Raw genomic sequence first — 16,958 nt, 5'->3', positions numbered from 1 at the left:
AGAGCTCTATAAAAACTGAAATTCAAGTAGTGCTTAAGGACAGGAAAATGAAAAAAAAAAACCCAACAACTTCTGCTAGTTTTATGAACAAACAATGTGAACTCAAAGACTAAGTATTTAGTTGTATTAATTGGATGAATATCAGTTCTTTGGATTTTGAACACATTTGGTGAAGAATGGCTCCTGCTGCACACTTCAAAAGTGAAAGTGAAAAAAATCAGAGCTATCCCCACAATAGGCTGAATTGGATGCATTGAAGAAATTTGTTCCAAACTCACTTTCCCTTGTAGTGGCAACAGCCGTCAACTAGTTGTCTCAACTGAGTCACTGCGAGCTGAACAAGCTGTTCCTTACATGAAAAATACTGTGCTTTTCTGTGATGCCCCTGGACACCACAGGGACAGAAGTACATTAAAAAAAGTTGATCATTAAAAGCAAGTTGGTCAATGGGGTAAGGCGTTCATTTCCATTTTCTAAAAAAAGCAGGTCAACTTTGTAATTTACTTTTCAATAAGCAAATGCAATGATATCTGGGAAAGTTACCATTAGCTTCCTTGGTAGACATACTCTACCGATCCAAAAGACAAATCTCAAACATTGGTCCAACAATTACACACACCTTAAAGTGAGTATAGCTGCCTTTTTTGGGAAGACAATCATTTTAATAAGAAATAACATTACTCTATTTCACTGCATTGTATACGTGTTACACAGAGAAGATGGATAAAAGCCCTGCTTACGATGTGGCTCCACCATCATCATTGCTTCCTTTTCTGACATAACGAGCTGGCAAAACTGGTCTCCAACATTGGCAAGGATGTATTTTGAAGTCTCCAGGTCAATGCCCTCTGCAGGGGAGGAGGAAGGAATCCACAGACTCATGGCATCAGGGTCACTCTGTTGTGGGTTCAAGAAACCCTCTACTCTTAAAATACCTTTCCGGGTAAATATAAGCCTGCAGAAAACAGGATGAAGTAACTGGGAATCTGCTCAATGACCTTAAATTAATTTAATGCCATCTACATCAGAATATACACACAGAAAGGAAAAAAAGGCTTGATCTACAGCACTATAGTGGTAAAACTATTACACAAATCCAAAAAAACAGGGAGTAAGATACACAAAGGCAATGGCAGCAAAACCAAACAGAATGAATTTCTATGTCTCAGTACGTGTTGGTGGGAAATTCCACATGCAAGAGATTGTTACAGCTTACCACAGTTCTATGCTATTAATAGAAGATGATAAAACCCAGATTACCTGGGCTGCTGAAGATACTGCCTGTAAAAATCATGTATGGTTCACGCTATATTTAAACTCAGCAGACAGTTATTTCCCAGCTTTTGGGAAACCAGTATTTCAATTCTGGCTAGTGCTGCCAGCACTTAACAGCTGTTTAAACTGTTCACATTACAAGATGTACAAAAATATTTATTGTACCTACTCTTCCCGAGACCACTCTTCATACAGATGAGAGAACTATTTTTTAATCAGCAGCACTGACACCAACAGTCTGCATGTTGTAAAACTTTTGACAAATTAGGAAAGCCTGAATAACTTCAGCCACTATTAAAAGTAACTTCCTTCTTTGGCAGAGATAATTTATACTTTAACCTCAATGCAAATAACAAGTTCAGGATGCAGATATAATCCTTATGGGATAGTCGACACATACTAAAATTTCACTTCATTTCAATGCCTGAAAGTGAGCAAAAGCCCTTTTCATATGATGCCTCGCACTCACTAGAATGGGCAGGTAAAGAAGTAGAAGAGTAACTGACTGGTCAAAGATCTGAAGGGAGCATTTGGTGGACATGAGACAGCAGTGTGCGCCTGCAGCCCGGAAGGCCAATTATATCCTGGGCTACGTTAAAAGAGGAGTGGCCCCCTCTCTACTCAGCATTTGTGAGGCCCCATCTGGAGTACTGTGTTCAGGTCTGGGACCCCCAGCACAAGAAAGATGTGGAACTCTTGGAACGGGTCCAGACGGCCACTAAGATGATCTGAGGGCTGGAGCACCTCTCCTATGTGGAAAGGTTGAGGGAACCGGGCTTGTTTAGCTTGGAGAAGAGAAGGCTCCAGGGAGACCACATTGTGGCCTTCCAGTACTTGAAGGGAACGTATAAACAGGAGGGAGAACAGCTGTTTATGAGGGTGGATGGAGATAGCACAAGGGAGAATGGTTTTAAACTGAGACAGAGGAGGTTTAGGTTGGATATTAGGAGGAAGTTTTTCCACAGAGAGGATGGTGACGCACTGGAACAGGTTGCCCAAGGAGGTTGTGGATGCCCCATCCCTGGAGGCATTCAAGGCCAGGCTGGATGTGGCTCTGGGCAGCCTGGTCTGGTGGGCGGTGACCCTGAACATAGCAGGAGGGTTGAAACTAGATGGTCATTGTGGTCCTTTTCAACCCAGGCCATTCTATGACTCTGTGATGATTCTATGATAAGCACTACAGAAAGAAAACACAGGTGATAACCTATTCCTCCTATAAATCAATTCTGTACTCAACTTAGAAAACCTAGTAAAACATTAGCCTCATGATGACAATATTGTCACTTGTTAGGTAAATTAAAATTTCATCTATTCTGAACTCCTTATGATAGAGCAAAAGAACAGTTACTGCATACAAACTGCTATCCAATAAAATAATTTCAACCTCCCAAAGCTAAGCATGGCAGTCCCCATGGTGCCATCCATACAGCTATGCCTTCTAACAGCAGCTCTTCCCTCATCTCTCCAACTGAGTGAGGAAATTCCAGGCAGGTGATGCAAGTAAACAGAACAGTCAAAATCTTCATTTTTGTACCCAAGGAAACTAAGTAAAAAAAAATTTGTGCTTGAATCTGATCCAAGCTCTACATTTAGACTACATATGAAGGAAGGAAGGATTTGAGCACCTCCGGAAATGGAAGAAGCGACATGCCACAGTTGAGTCATCTTGCTCTTGCTCCTTAAATTTGCGGTACCGCTCCAGACGGCACTCCCGGCACTTGTGCAGATGTGGGGCTACATTGATGCAAGAACCATCCTGGAGAAAAGGCTCACCTGACTGCTTCAGCTTCCTCACCTTACTCATATCTTTCAGCACAGACTGGCCAACTGGGTGAGACAGAGCAGAAGTAAAAAAAAAAAAAAAACAGTAAAAAAAATCAGTTAACTGCAACAGCAAAAGGATACTGGCCCCAATAAACATATCCGTATGTTTGTAGCAATGCCAAATTAACAATACTGCCCATATCAGACAAACTTCTATTAGTCTTCCACATACCACTGGTACCAGAGTTATTATAAAGTAAAAAAAAAACCCTGGAAAATGAAGGGTTACCTGGTTAAACTGGGATACAGAAACAAACTACTTAACAGCATTTATTAATAGACATCTCAGCTTTCACTCTCAATCTCAACAATCAGCTATTTTGAACAACACCTATAGCCCATTCTCATCAATCAATGACAGCAGGCACTCTCAATTAGGACACAAACTGTCAGTGAAATTAACAAATTCACCCCCCAAAAAAATCAAATCCAATGTTTTCAAGTCCACAGGCTACCACAATTTTGTCCTGACATATATATTCTTGAATAATTTTTAAGATGAACATGCTAATTCACATACAAGAAGCACTAAGCTTTAGCCTTTTAAATATCTTGTGTGTTGGCTACTCACCATAAACAAGCTTTATATCTGTGGCTGCTTCACAGAGTTCATCATACAGAAGAAATCTTAGCAACCCACCCCTTTCTGTTTCCAAAACACCCTGCATTCACCTTTTAGGGGAGCCGTGCGAGGCCGGCCCTTTGGGGCTTGTTTTCCTTTTCCTTTCCCCAGCAGCAACTCAGCATTGCGCTCTGCATTGGGTCCTAGTTTCACCATCAAGTGGTCTGGGATGCCCTTCATACAAGCCTTGGCTTGCAACTGCTCTTCAGAGTCACTTAAATCTGAGAGGTCACTATTGGTACTGGAGTCTGAATCCTGCTTAGATGTCAAGCTCCGCTCATCTAGTGAGAATCTTTTCACAGCTTCAAAGGGGGCTTTGTTGTCCTGCGGAAACTCAGCCTGTGAAGAAAAAAAGCCAGGCGGATGCCTGCCAAACACATTAGAAAAAGTTTTCAGAAGAGGATTGTCCTGCTGGCCAGGCCCAACAGCTGGTTTTTCTTCTGTTGGGCTGGAAGAAAGCGTGGGCATCTCAATAGGCTGTATCAGGTTGCTGGCTGGTGAGCTGGAACGGCCATTCCCTGCAGTGGAAGGACTCTGAACACCAACAGAAGCTGCTGGACCAGGAGTACTAGACATCATCTTTGAGGAATCAGTTGTTATAAACAAGGTTTTCTTCTTAGCTAGAGAGTCTGTAGCTGTGATTGATTCTGGCCAGCCAGAAGCAGTCTTATGACCCACAGATGTAGATGGAGTAGAAACCCCTGTCTGAGATGATGCAAAGCCACTGAAAGGACTAAGTTCTGTTTTCTCAGCAAATGCCAGGAAAGGGTTTGAGGGCTCCTCTCTTGATAGTTTTGGGGGCTGTAAAAATAAGTTTTCATGACTATCTGGGGGGCGAGTATTCAACAAGCTTCGCGAAAAAGCTGGAGTAAGGGTGGGCATACATTCCACAGGCAGCTTCCGCTCCACAGAACTGCCAGACTGCGTGTCCGCTGAAAGAACTTTACCTTTGCAGACCCCAGCACCCACACTTTCTGTGCACTGCTTGAATGTGTCCCGACTAGAGGCATCTTCAGATAAGCTTTCTGAAATGACCGTGAAGTAGTTACTGGAAGGTAGGTTTTGGGTCATGCACTGAAAAAACAAGTTCTTAGACAGATCAGAATCTTTTTGAGCCTCTTGTCCAGTACTACAACCAAAAATAAATCCAGAAGGCTTGCTTTCTGGAGTCGCCACTCCATTTGACTGGCTTCTTCCGCCTCCAAATGCCAAAGACTGGGAAGCACCTGGGAGAGAGATTCCAAATCCAGTGGAAGCTGAAAGTGAATTTCGAGAATTCTGAAACAAAATTGAAAAGCATTAGCCTGTTAAAGGATTCTTATTTGATTCAGCAAAATTTTGGCTCAATTATACAACTAGCCACCCATGAAAAACTTGTAGCAGAAATACTGCTAGATCACTTTACTGATTCTGTTAGAATAGTTTTTCCTACCTAAAAGGTATTGAAAATTTTGAGCTACTATCAATCAAATAATAGTTCAATGAGCCCATTATTACTGAAGACACATGGAAAAATGAACACTTAATAACCTACCAGGCTTTAGAACAAAACTGCAACACAAGACAAAGTGGCTAATTCACTGAAAAACAAGCAGTTTAGGATGCTATTCATTTTAGTTCCAATAGATAAGCAAAGAGCTTTAATTCATATTGCTTTTCAGTCATACACTCTCCTGTAGCAAACTCATCCTTGTAATCTTTCGCCATTTCAGTATTTGCCCTCTCCTAAACTCATCCTGACAAGTCTCTCCTACTTAACCAGCATTCTTAAAACAATTAACTTAGTTAGTGAAGTTAATTAAACAAAGTCAGTCCTCTAGCATTCACTGAACAGAGGGCTTCAAATGACTAGAGGCCACACCAGCTGACAGGTACACAGATGCATAAGAAATGGTGCCTCCCAAAGGACTGCTCAATGTAAAGCACAAACTGCTTAATTTTTTTTTTTAAATATTGAGAAATTTTCTTTCTTGCAGGTTTCCATCACTGTTACGATAGATATTCATTTGTTCTCTTCTTAAGTTATTCAGATTTGGTTATTCTCACAAGTCAATCCTACTGTAACTGATTGTATTCTATAATTAATTCATCAGTTCTCTTCCTTTTCTTCAAATTTCCACTTAGAAATCTTCACATAGGGAATACTCATAATAAGGGTGTGTCTCCTCCTTTAAGTGTCAAGGTCCTTTTTCAATCCTACAAGGGACAGTAAGAAAGAGGGGAAGCCATAAAAAAACAATACGAGAGACATAGACCTGACCAACACACAATAAGAGATGGAGTGATAGGAACCAAATCTGGTCACTCACACTAATCGATGAGGGCATGCAAATCAGACAAGAGGCCTCAGTTTTGTGAGGTTATCTGACTGAGGAATGTCAGTTTGTGAAATAAGGAAAAAAGGGAAAGCCAGAAAACAAAATACATCAAGACACAGATTCAACAAAACTAACACACACAAAACATGGGCAGAAGGACAAGAAACAAACTTTCTACTCCCACTAATTGGCAGGCTATCAAGAAACTGCAGGCATTGCTTCCAGCATGATCAAGATCATAGAATCACCAAGTTTGGAAAAGACCCACAGGATCACCCAGTCCAACCATCCACCCATCACCAGTAGTTCTCCCCAAACTATATCCCTCAACACAACGTCCAATGTTCCTTGAACACCTTCAGAGTCAGTGACTCCACCACCTCTCTGGGCAGCCCATTCCAAGATGTGCTTTGCAACTGCTAAGACTGAACTTGGGCAGGGGGCAGACTGGGAGGAGTGTAGGAGTCAACATCGCTCTGAAAACTCCTGAGGGGATGTATAGGAAAAGGGAGGAACAAACAATTGAGGTAGGCAGGAAAAGTGTGCAAAAGGGGGCTGTTAGTGCACTTTTCTGGCTGAGTGCAGAGTGCGATCTTCTTACTAAATCTTAATCATTCATTTCTCTCCCTTACCTGTGTGCAATGTAAGGACCAAGTGCTAGCTACTGGTCTGACCCGTGTAGGAGTGAAAGCTGGTATAACTACCAGAGCCAGACTAGAGGAGTTGGGCAACCTTGTCTTCTGGTGCTCCAGGAGCAAGTGGGAGTCTTTTACTCCCAGGCACTGGGGCAGGCATTCTGTGCATTTATAAAACCAGCTACAGGATGGATGGATGACCAGTAGGAGCAAGGACTCGTGCCCGCATGCCTAATGCCAGCTGCTAGGGTTAAGATGGTGCAGGATGGGGATCATTAGCACCTATTATACTGCAAAGTCACATTTAGATTGTTTCTTGCTATCAACCTCTGTTTGTAGTAACTTAACAATATATCAATGTACCCACACTAGTTTTTCCAAATACCAGAATTTCAGATTTTTCTTTTTAAAGCCAAACAAGAATCTTCCTTCTCTCCCTTACTCCCTCTCGCTTCCCACTGAACTGAAGCAAGTAGGGGATACGTACTGAAACAATACCTCGTCTCAATACAAGTTGTCTTTGACAACATTTAGAATTACTACATTAAACAGTTTTTAAACAGCATGTGAATATGAATGCAAGCCAAGCTTATTAAGCAAGCTCAAGGACTAGATCACACTGTGATAAAGTGGATAGCCCAGCCCAAAGCAATATCTCAAGAACTACAGCTTAAAAAGAAACAACCAAAAGCAATCACATCTCAATTAACAAAAAACAAAAACAAAAAACTTGTTTGTGCTAGATTTCCTCCCCTAAAGAAAATACTGTTTGATATAGACCACTAGGCCAAAAACAAAGCACTATCTGCAAATTATAAAGCCAGAACATTATTATTAATTTAAAACAAGTAATTTGGAGTTATGGAGAGTAAGGGAAGGACATGCAGTGCAAAAATTTCTCAGCACAATTAAAGCTTTTCTTTTATAACAATAGTGACAGATGCAATTCTGACCACTCACACAATGAGAATTTGCTCACAACTCTGATTTTATTTTTTTTCCTCTGGGCAGAGAACAGGGGTAAGAATGAATAACAAAGGTTATACTGTTATACAAAAATTTCATTACATAACTTTCCTGACTTCTACCATCTAATTTCTGCTTTATATTTTTAAATGCTTATCTCAAGGTAAACACCTAGCCTTTTCCTCCATTCATTAGCTAATACAAAAGACATGAAAGTAACCCATTTAACCTCCGGCAATCACCTTGGAATTTCTAATGCATCTTCTACATTATTAACTCCTTTATACAGTAGAAAACAAGTTTATTTTTTTTCTGTCCTTCTTACAGACATGGAACTTCATGTTCGCCTTTTTTTGTTGTTGTTTGTTTGGTCAATTGTTTTTTTTTTTTAATAGGCCTCCCACTGATTACCTAAATATTCTTTTTTTTCTCCTTGAAAAGCAAAAATAAAAATTAGTAAGATTTCCCTTCAATTATTCCCATTGAAAATGAGGATACATAACTAAAAGATCCTTAAGCCACTACCATACCAAGCTCTTTAAATGAACTGATTCTGAAGGTACCCATCTCAATTCTTTGAATTCAGCCCTACACAGCGTATGATGCTACTGGCTCATTTTTCTCATATGGAGACATCTTTTCTGTAAAAGAAACTGGGAATCTATAAAAGGTCCTCCAAATATAGCTTCATATAACTTAAACAATCAACTGAAAGCATATTCTCATGCATATTTGTCAATATGAAGGCAAGAGATTTTAAGTAGGCTACTTTCCACGTGACATGACCAAATTGATTACATTAAGTACAGTGCTCTAAATCACTTTCAGGTTGCATTGTGTAAAAAGTTGCACTTAAGAGATTAAGGCTGAATAAAGAACAGAGTGCTAGAAAGTTCTCTCTTAAAGGTTCTCTATTAAAAACTATCTTCTTAGGGATCCTTCTTAGATCAAATGATTGAAAGATCATTGTCTCTGGAAGGGACAGATTTATGAAAGAAAAAATAGTTTTCAGTTCCATGGACACACATAGTACTAGAAACAAGTTGTAAAAGATCTGATGCTAAATACATATTTCTTTCTTGAATATGGCAAGATTATAGTCTACTCACCTCTCCCTGGGTTTGCGTTCGGCCTGTTTTCAGTTTCTCCTGTCCAGTAATTGCTGGCAAACTAGTATCAGAGATTCTCACAGTTGTTGGTGTCAAAGCAGTTGTACTAACTGTGGTTGCAGAAGTCACTGTGCCTTGGCCAACCTGTTCCAGTGATTTTCCGGCCTCTTTACATCCAGATCCAGCTAGCAGTGCCTGTCCAGCCACAGAGGAAAATGGAGTGAATGGCACTGGTGTGTCACCACCAACTGGCTCATCTTGGACTACTAATGTTCGACCATTCTCTTTGGTGTAAGTAGCAAAGCGAATATTGCGATTCATTTGCGGAACAAATGAAGGCAACTGTTTGGCCCTTGGATCCAGTCCTGTTTCACTACTGGAGACTCCTTTCCAAGGACCTCTGCTTGCCTCACCTCCATCACTACCGTTGCCATCCACCTCACCCCTCTCCTTTAGCTTCTTTGTTGCAGGATCACACCCAGAATCTGAAACATTTTTCCTCCTCCGTCCATCTTTTCCCTCAAAACTTTCTCTCTTCTTCTTCCCTTTAGATGACTTAGCTGCTTTTAGGCCCCCTCCCTATAATAAAAAAACCCACACAATCAGTAAACAGAACAAACAGGTCTACTACTTCTAAGAGCACTTTCTTTGTTAGAACAAGATTACAGCAGTCTAAGCTTAGAAACATTTACTTTAAAACAAACTGACAGATCTGAAGAAGGATACAATGTAAACAACATAAGCAGTCTTTTTTCATGTGGTTGCTGAAGGAGGCTCTTCATTTTTGCATTAGGATAGGATATCCAAAGTAAGCTTATTAGGTGAGTTGTACCACATACCGTGTCATAGCAAACTTAGGGAAACATGCAACGTGGACACACTCCAACATAATCCTTGCTCATGTAAACCGGATATTTGAACACCAAATTGTGCAATAAGTCTAATAACTATGGCTCTTTTCAAGGGCAGACTTCTTGTCCATTACCCAAAGCCTATAATTTTCAACTGCAGGATATACCTTATCCTTTTGCCTAGTGTAAAAGCACAGGTCCAAATGTTATCATAGCACCTCTCAACTGCAGCAACGAAATGCCACAAGAGAACCAGCCTGCTTTAGATAGGCCAAAAGATACTTTTTAGAAACGCCTAGCAGGGTCTGTGGAGAAGCATAGGGTGATCCTCTTAAAAGAAGGCTGTGAGCATAGAGACATTCTTTAGCAGAGCATTATCTCTTAAAATGGAACACAACAACACTGATTACTGAAACTCCTCAAGAGCCATGCTGAAAATAGTAAAACAGGCCTGAACTAGAAAAAAAATAGATAGTTTTCTTTAAACAATGTCCATCTCTCAAAGTGGTAATTGAAAGAGGAAGCCCACACCAAATACAGCACCAGCGTACAGTTATTCTCATGTTCTCTTTTTCCAACACCGCATATAAATAAGACCTGAAATATTATAGTACCTCACTTGAAGAGCTGTTATCCATGATGACATGAATCAGACGAGGATCCACTGACTTTATTTCACCAGTCTAATTTTTATGCAAATGAATATTGAGGAGGTAGGAGAAAGAAGAGAAGTGATTATTTTTTAATTCAGAGTACACAGTATCAACATTAAGAGACTTTAAACACATGCTTGAATTCCTTAGCAATAACTAAAGGCTTTCAGTTTATCTTCTATTCTTTCCAACTCTCTAGTCCAAGAACTTTCAGATTTAATTGCTACCATTGTTTACTTACATACTTGTTCTACTGAGCATCTCTAGGTACACCTCACAGCACTAAACACAACTGTCAAAATCTGTTTTGTTATTGTTCTAACATTCTGCAAATTCATGCTGTTAGACATAGAAAAGACTACATCAGTTTATGCTAACAATAAACATCAGTACCTCTGATGAAGCATCAATGACTACCCAAGTTTTGCAGCAGTGCATGGAGATTACCCTTTTATGTGACAGTAGACACATAGTAAATTTGCTTCTTTCCTGGCATGCATCTGCTGAAAGCCTATACTCCACAATTTCAATCTCCCCAAAGTACCAGAATTATTAACCATACATTGTATATGTCTTCCCTGTGAAATAGCAGTAGACACAGTATTCAAAGCATAAGATTATTGCACATGCGTATAGGACTCACTGGGCACACTCAGTGCATTTGTTCTGCATATACTGCATGTGGAAAAGGCTACAAGGAAAAAACCCACTGCTATAGGAACTTCCACACAGACCCGCAGATTTGTTCCTAGCTGCTCCTGAGAAAGGAAGCCATTAGAAGCAGGCTGCTGGTAAGGCTGAACTACCCGTCAAACTCCACACAATCATGTTATGCAAACCAAAAACTTATTGGATCAGCCTAAGCTGAAGTACCTCAATCAATTCAGTTTAGACTAAGATTTCATCTTCTATAACACACTTATTTCAAACCAACTCCCCAGTCTGACAGACAGAAGCTGAGAAACAGCAAAGGAAAACCACAGCATAACTGACCCAGAAAGCAGCTTTCCTTACTTCTATCTCATGGAGAGTAACAGCTTCATCAAAACTTGAACTTCTGGGAAGAAACTGTACTTCAGAAAACTTAAAGCAGCCCTTCATATTTTTACCTCAGTCACAGACACCTCCATAAGACGTGTTATTGGGTCTTGATGACTCACAACACCACAGAGCCAGCTATTTTCATCTTCCGGTTGATAAACTTTAACTCTTTGGCCTTGGATACTGTAAGGAACTGGAAAAGAAGCACTTTTGAGTTTATTTTCAAGACAAGCTCAGCATCATGCAAGATAAGTATCATATAATAAAAAGAGTTCAGGCCCTAATTACATGCACATAAGTGTCAGCTTTCTAGCAGAACAAAATTAAAATGCTAAGTTTTCTGCTGCAAATTCTGCCCAAGCCAAGGATTCTGCTCTTTTAGTAACTCCAAGCTACTGTAAAGACAAAATTACTTCAGTTTACAAGGAGAAAAAAAAGTGGAAGATCAAAATGAACTTGCTACTTTGACCAAAAAAAACCTAAAACCACAAGTGTGGGATTACTTGCTATGCTCTTTTCCTTTCTAACCTACAGGTCAGTAATTATGAGGCATCAACCCAGAAACTCAGTTCAGATGCATTAAGTCCCAGAATAAACCGTACGTAGTTCAGAGCAGAAACACATCTGTAACTGTGAAAATAGTAATAAAAAAAATCAATATAGTTGCATAAATATCCAGGGTCTCTAGATCAACTATCTTAGTTCTTTGACATGAGGAACATGCCATCTACAGAAAGGTTTACTCCCAAGCCACTCCCACTCTCCAAGACAACATGTAACATGTTCTCCTTGCAGATTACAAAAAACTTATTAGATAATGAAAATTATCACGATCCACCAGTCTGTATCTGCAGGAAGAAAATCAGAAGCCCAACTGGAACCCTACGTGGCTAGTATAGTAGAAGACAATAAAAAATGCTTTTATAAATACATTAGGAGCAAAAGGAGGATTAAGGAGAATCTCTAACCTTAACTGTACATGAGGGCAAGTGCAGTGACAAAAGATGGGGGCAAGGCTGAGGTACTTAATGCCTCTTTTGCCTCAGTCTGTATCAGTAAGGTCAATTCTCAGGGTACCCAGCCCATCAAGTTAGATGACAGTGACAGGGAGCAAGATGGAAGCCCTACGATCCATTCAGAAGTCTACACAGCCAGATGGGATTCATCCAAGGGTACTGAACAACCTGCTAGAAGTGCTCACTAAGCCACTTTAAATAATTAGCCACCCTAGTTAACTGGGAAGGTTCCAATTATAAGAGGTTAGAGAAGATGAATCCAATCTACTAGAAGGGTAAAACGGAGGACCCAGTGAATTACAGGCCTGTCAGTTTGACCTCAGTCCCAGGGAAGGTCACAGAGCAGATAATCTTGAGCATCTTCGCATAATCCATACAGGACACAGACACAGAAGCAGCCAACAAGGATTTATGAAGGGCATGTCCTCCTGATCAACCTGATCACCTTCTATGATAAGACAACCTGCTTAGTAGATGAGAGAAAGGCTGTGGATGGAGTTTACCTTGATGTGAAGTGTTAGGTGCTGACTCTCACTATATTCTCCTGCAGAAACTAGCTGCCTAAGGTTTGGATAGGAGAAGTTGCTGGATGAAGAACTGACTGGACAGCCAGGCTCAAACTGTCACTTAAATGGAGTTCAATCCAGTGGCACATCCCAGGTCTCACTATTTGGGTCCATTTTGATTAACGTTTTTGTCAATGATCTGGATGAGGGGATTGGATGTACGCTCAGTAAGTTTGCAGACAATACTGAGTTAGGCAAGATGGTTGATCTGCTTTAAGGTAGGAAAGATCTGCACAGGGATCTGGAGAGGCTCGATTTATGAGTCGAGTCAGGCACATTACATTCAACAAGGCTGAGTACTGGCTCCTGCTCTTGAGTCGTTAACAACTCTATGCAGCAGTACAAACCAGGAAAAGAGCGGCTGCAAAGCTGTGAAGCAGTAAAGAACTTGGGGGCACTGGTCATTAGCAGGCTGAACAGAAGCCAGCAGTGTGCCCAGGTAGCTAAGAATGCCAAATGCCATCCTGCTGTGCATCAAAAACAGCATGTCCAGCAGGACTAGGGAAGCGATTGATTGACCCTTTGCGATCAGTTTTGGGTCTCTCACTACAACAAGGATATTGAGTTACTCTGTGCAGAGGAGAGCAAAGCTGGTGAAGGGACTAGAAAACAAGACATAAAGAATGGCCAAATAATTAGAGTTGTTTAGTTTGGAGAAGAGGAGGCTGAGGGGAGACCTCATCACGCTCTATAACTACCTGAAAGGAGCTGTAGCAAGGAAGGTGTCAGCCTCTTTTCTCCGGTAACAAGTCATAGGACAGGGGGACAGGATCTCAAGTTGTGTCAGGGGAGGCTTGAACAGGACATTAGGAAGAATTTCTTCATGGAAAAGGTGGCTTCCAAATGTACAATTCTGAAGGTACTAGGTGTAATGCTATAATGGGACGATAATAGCAGGGTGGCAAAGTCTTTGGCTAGAGCAAATGAGAACAAGCTCAAATACAGCAGCCACAGATACAGAAATCAAAGAAAATAGCTGCTTACCTTGGGAAGGCCTCAGGTAGGCAGAGATCTCCAGTAAGAGATGCCCTCACCTCCGCTGCCAACCCTTAAATGAGGGCTGGGAAGGGGTGGATCCTGGCTCCACCCCTTCCAATCAGTCAGATGCATTGCTTGCACCTGAGCTTCCCTGGGTTGGCCCTGCCTTCCCACCAGGTGTTCAATCACTGTTCCAGGCCACGACTTAGCATTTCCACTACTCCTGGTCACTCACATAATTTATATCAATACACATTTTATTAAAGCAAAAGGAGCCAAATAAATCTCCATTAAGAATTATATTTCCCCTCAAATGTAATACAGAGGCCTACCTCTAAGGGGGCCAACTGACCAACAAACCCAAATTCTGGATGGAAAAAATCTTTTTAGCACTAGAAGACCACAATGTGACAAACAAAACCTATAAACAGAATTAAATCCTAAAATGCAACCTAGATAATGGCTGTGGTAATAACACTGTGTTGAACAGCCAGTCACACAGTATTTTAAACTTATATGATTCATGCATTAAATGTCAAAACACCAGAATGTGAATTTGATGCAACAAAGAAAAATTTTCTCTGATCAAAAGATCAATGAATACAGAGTAACTTAATCTCTAAATTTCCAGAATTAAAGAACAGAACCACAGAACAGTACCACAACTTTAAAAAACTCAAAACAAGCTTAAAAAAAAAAAAAGGAAGTTGTAAATACATGGAAGTTACCAATAGTATTCCGTGCTATTTTAACTACATCTTCAGTGATAAAATATAGTATCTTTAGTTGTATCCTAGCAACATACTTTTTGGTATCTGTCAAGATAATGCTCCTTTAAAGTAAAGAACTTAAAGGATAGAGAAAACTGATCTTCCAAACCAAACAGCAACAGACACTATTATTCTCCTTCACAAATCCCAGAATAATCCAATTATTACACAACAGTCATAGTAGCTCTGAGCAACAAAAACCAGTCTTACCTCTACTAAATATCTCCTGAAGTTTCTGGTCACTGAACAATGAATTCACAGATTCTCTTAGCAAAGGCTGTTCCTGCAGAATCTGATTCTGACTCTCTGTTCCCATCTGCCAACAATAAACAATTTTAACATACAAGCAGAGTGTTTTAAGGTAAGAAAACCTTCAATTTTTGAGGAACAGCTCTTCTTGGACAAAACAACAAAAAAGAAGAAAAAAGTAGCTGTGAAACTTCTGGTGCAGTTATCAGCTACGCAATGCTTAACTGCTAGCTCATCAAGTGAGGAACACGGGCAGGAATTAGGACTTCTGTAAGGCAGACAGAGATCAGTAAAAGTACCTGGAAGAGCATGGAAAGAAGCTCAAGACATGTTTGGGCAGTGAAAGGAGGCAGACAGTAATATGGAAGAGGATCAGTACAAAAATAAAAAAAAATTGACATACAGGGCGTAAAGTTTTAATTTTCACTATGTCTGAACAAATACCTGAAACAATCGTAATCCACTGGCATCAGATAGGAAACGTAAGTGTCTGTCCACAAGAAACTCCACTGGGACCACAGAGCCTAAACCCAGTTTATCTACTAGAGGAGTAAAGGTCTGTAATGAACCAAAGAAAATGAAAGTTATAAAAACAACTGAGCACACACACAGACCAACAACAGTTGTCTTAATCTACTATTTAAGTATAACAAAAAAAAGTTTGATTTCTAATTCTGCACTTCCCTGAGTTTTAGTGCAAATTATTATTCATTGTGTCTCAGCCAGTGCTTCTTGTAAGTGTGGCACTGCAGAAAATTGGCTCCACTTCTTCATTAAAACTCAAAGCAGAACTGAAAATATGTTTTACTGTATTTGATTTTCCATAGGTGTCAGGCTAAAAAACAACACACCTTTATATACACAGCTTCCTCTGAAAGTAACGCCTCCTATTTGTTTCCATGCAAACAACAACAGATACAAAAAGCACAGCAAATTCTGTTACAAAATACTATTTTTCAACACAATCACCACCATTAGCTATATTTTTTTTTTCCAGTGACAAACAAGAGCTTGCATGCTGTGCTCATAAAAAACTGCACCGGGGAGGTATGCACTGTCACCACTGCTGAAACACACTGTCCACCCCTCACTATGCTGACATCCGCTCTTTAGGGAGACCAAACATTCAGCAAGCACCGATTAATGTCAATGGATGCATTTTTTTTTCTGCATGAAGGAATTCAGTTCCACACCTTTGCTTAATATGCACTCCATGTCAGAGGCCATTTTGACAAACTGCCCCTCCACTGCCATCTGTCACATAGCAACAAAATGTAATGCAACACTGGCGCGAAGGTTCAATCTCTGCTGCCATACCACCAACATTCGCCTTTGACACTGTGGGCCAATATCATTAAATAGGAAGCTTTACTTTTGGAGAAGCCCTTGTATTTCAGGTATAGCCCTTGGAACAGAGGATTTTCCTTCCTGCACAAAAGTTACATGTAAGCACTTAGTAGGCATGTAAATGAAGGGAAGAGTTTCTTGCTACTGTTTTATGCAAATTTGAAGCTCATATCAGGTGTATTACCAACAACCACGCTGCAGAATATATTACTAATGGAAGAATATGCAGCAGACTCAGAACGATAACCTGACAATGTAATTTGCTGATGGAAGAAGAAAGTACCGACCCCTGGAACCTTGGAAACGTGTAATCTGTCTCATGAATGCACTTACATGATTTTAATACAAATGTATTTATGACGTTTTTTGTCTTTACTGCTCATCAAGTTTATTCATACTCCATTCTCTTGTTCATGACACTGACAACGCACATTTATTTTCCCATTGAAAGGAAAGTTACACCTATGGAAAAAAACCACATTCTGTCTACAGAATCTCTACTGTAAAGGCCTGGTTTTATTCTGCCTTAAGACGACTGCAGTAAAAAAAAAAAAACCCTGAGAGAAAGATGCAATATCAAACTTTTTGCTTTGAGTTCAAGCGTTCATTTAAAATACCAAGTTCAGATTCTACCAAGGCAAAAAGTTTTTGATTGGAAAAAACACTCCAATGGGCCCATGCACAAGATGTAGTATTAAGAAGTAGACAGTAGCATCCCAAATAGTTCAAGGATGACAG

General features: G+C 40.2%; 1 protein-coding gene across 2 annotated transcripts in view; it reads right to left on the bottom strand.

Moving 5' to 3' along the window:
• KDM3B (lysine demethylase 3B) overlaps nucleotides 1-16,958 on the bottom strand; it is a 45,908-nt gene that overhangs the window by 20,821 nt on the left and 8,129 nt on the right. For both annotated transcript variants that reach the window (XR_003077543.3, XM_015294040.4), the window contains exons 3-10: nucleotides 15,318-15,431; nucleotides 14,835-14,940; nucleotides 11,363-11,487; nucleotides 10,215-10,283; nucleotides 8,750-9,328; nucleotides 3,772-4,999; nucleotides 2,901-3,102; nucleotides 741-955 (exon numbers count right to left, since the gene is read on the bottom strand). Coding sequence is in view for 1 of the 2 variants with exons in the window: in XM_015294040.4 (XP_015149526.2) it covers nucleotides 741-955; nucleotides 2,901-3,102; nucleotides 3,772-4,999; nucleotides 8,750-9,328; nucleotides 10,215-10,283; nucleotides 11,363-11,487; nucleotides 14,835-14,940; nucleotides 15,318-15,431 (2,638 nt within the window). In the remaining variant the exon portion in view is untranslated. The remainder of the gene's footprint in view (nucleotides 1-740; nucleotides 956-2,900; nucleotides 3,103-3,771; nucleotides 5,000-8,749; nucleotides 9,329-10,214; nucleotides 10,284-11,362; nucleotides 11,488-14,834; nucleotides 14,941-15,317; nucleotides 15,432-16,958) is intronic.

This window comes from Gallus gallus, chromosome 13 (genome assembly GCF_016699485.2).
Source record: "Gallus gallus isolate bGalGal1 chromosome 13, bGalGal1.mat.broiler.GRCg7b, whole genome shotgun sequence".
Classification (NCBI taxonomy): domain Eukaryota; kingdom Metazoa; phylum Chordata; class Aves; order Galliformes; family Phasianidae; genus Gallus; species Gallus gallus.
Note: the sequence above shows the minus strand (reverse complement) of the source record. Positions and strands in the feature narration are given on the sequence as shown.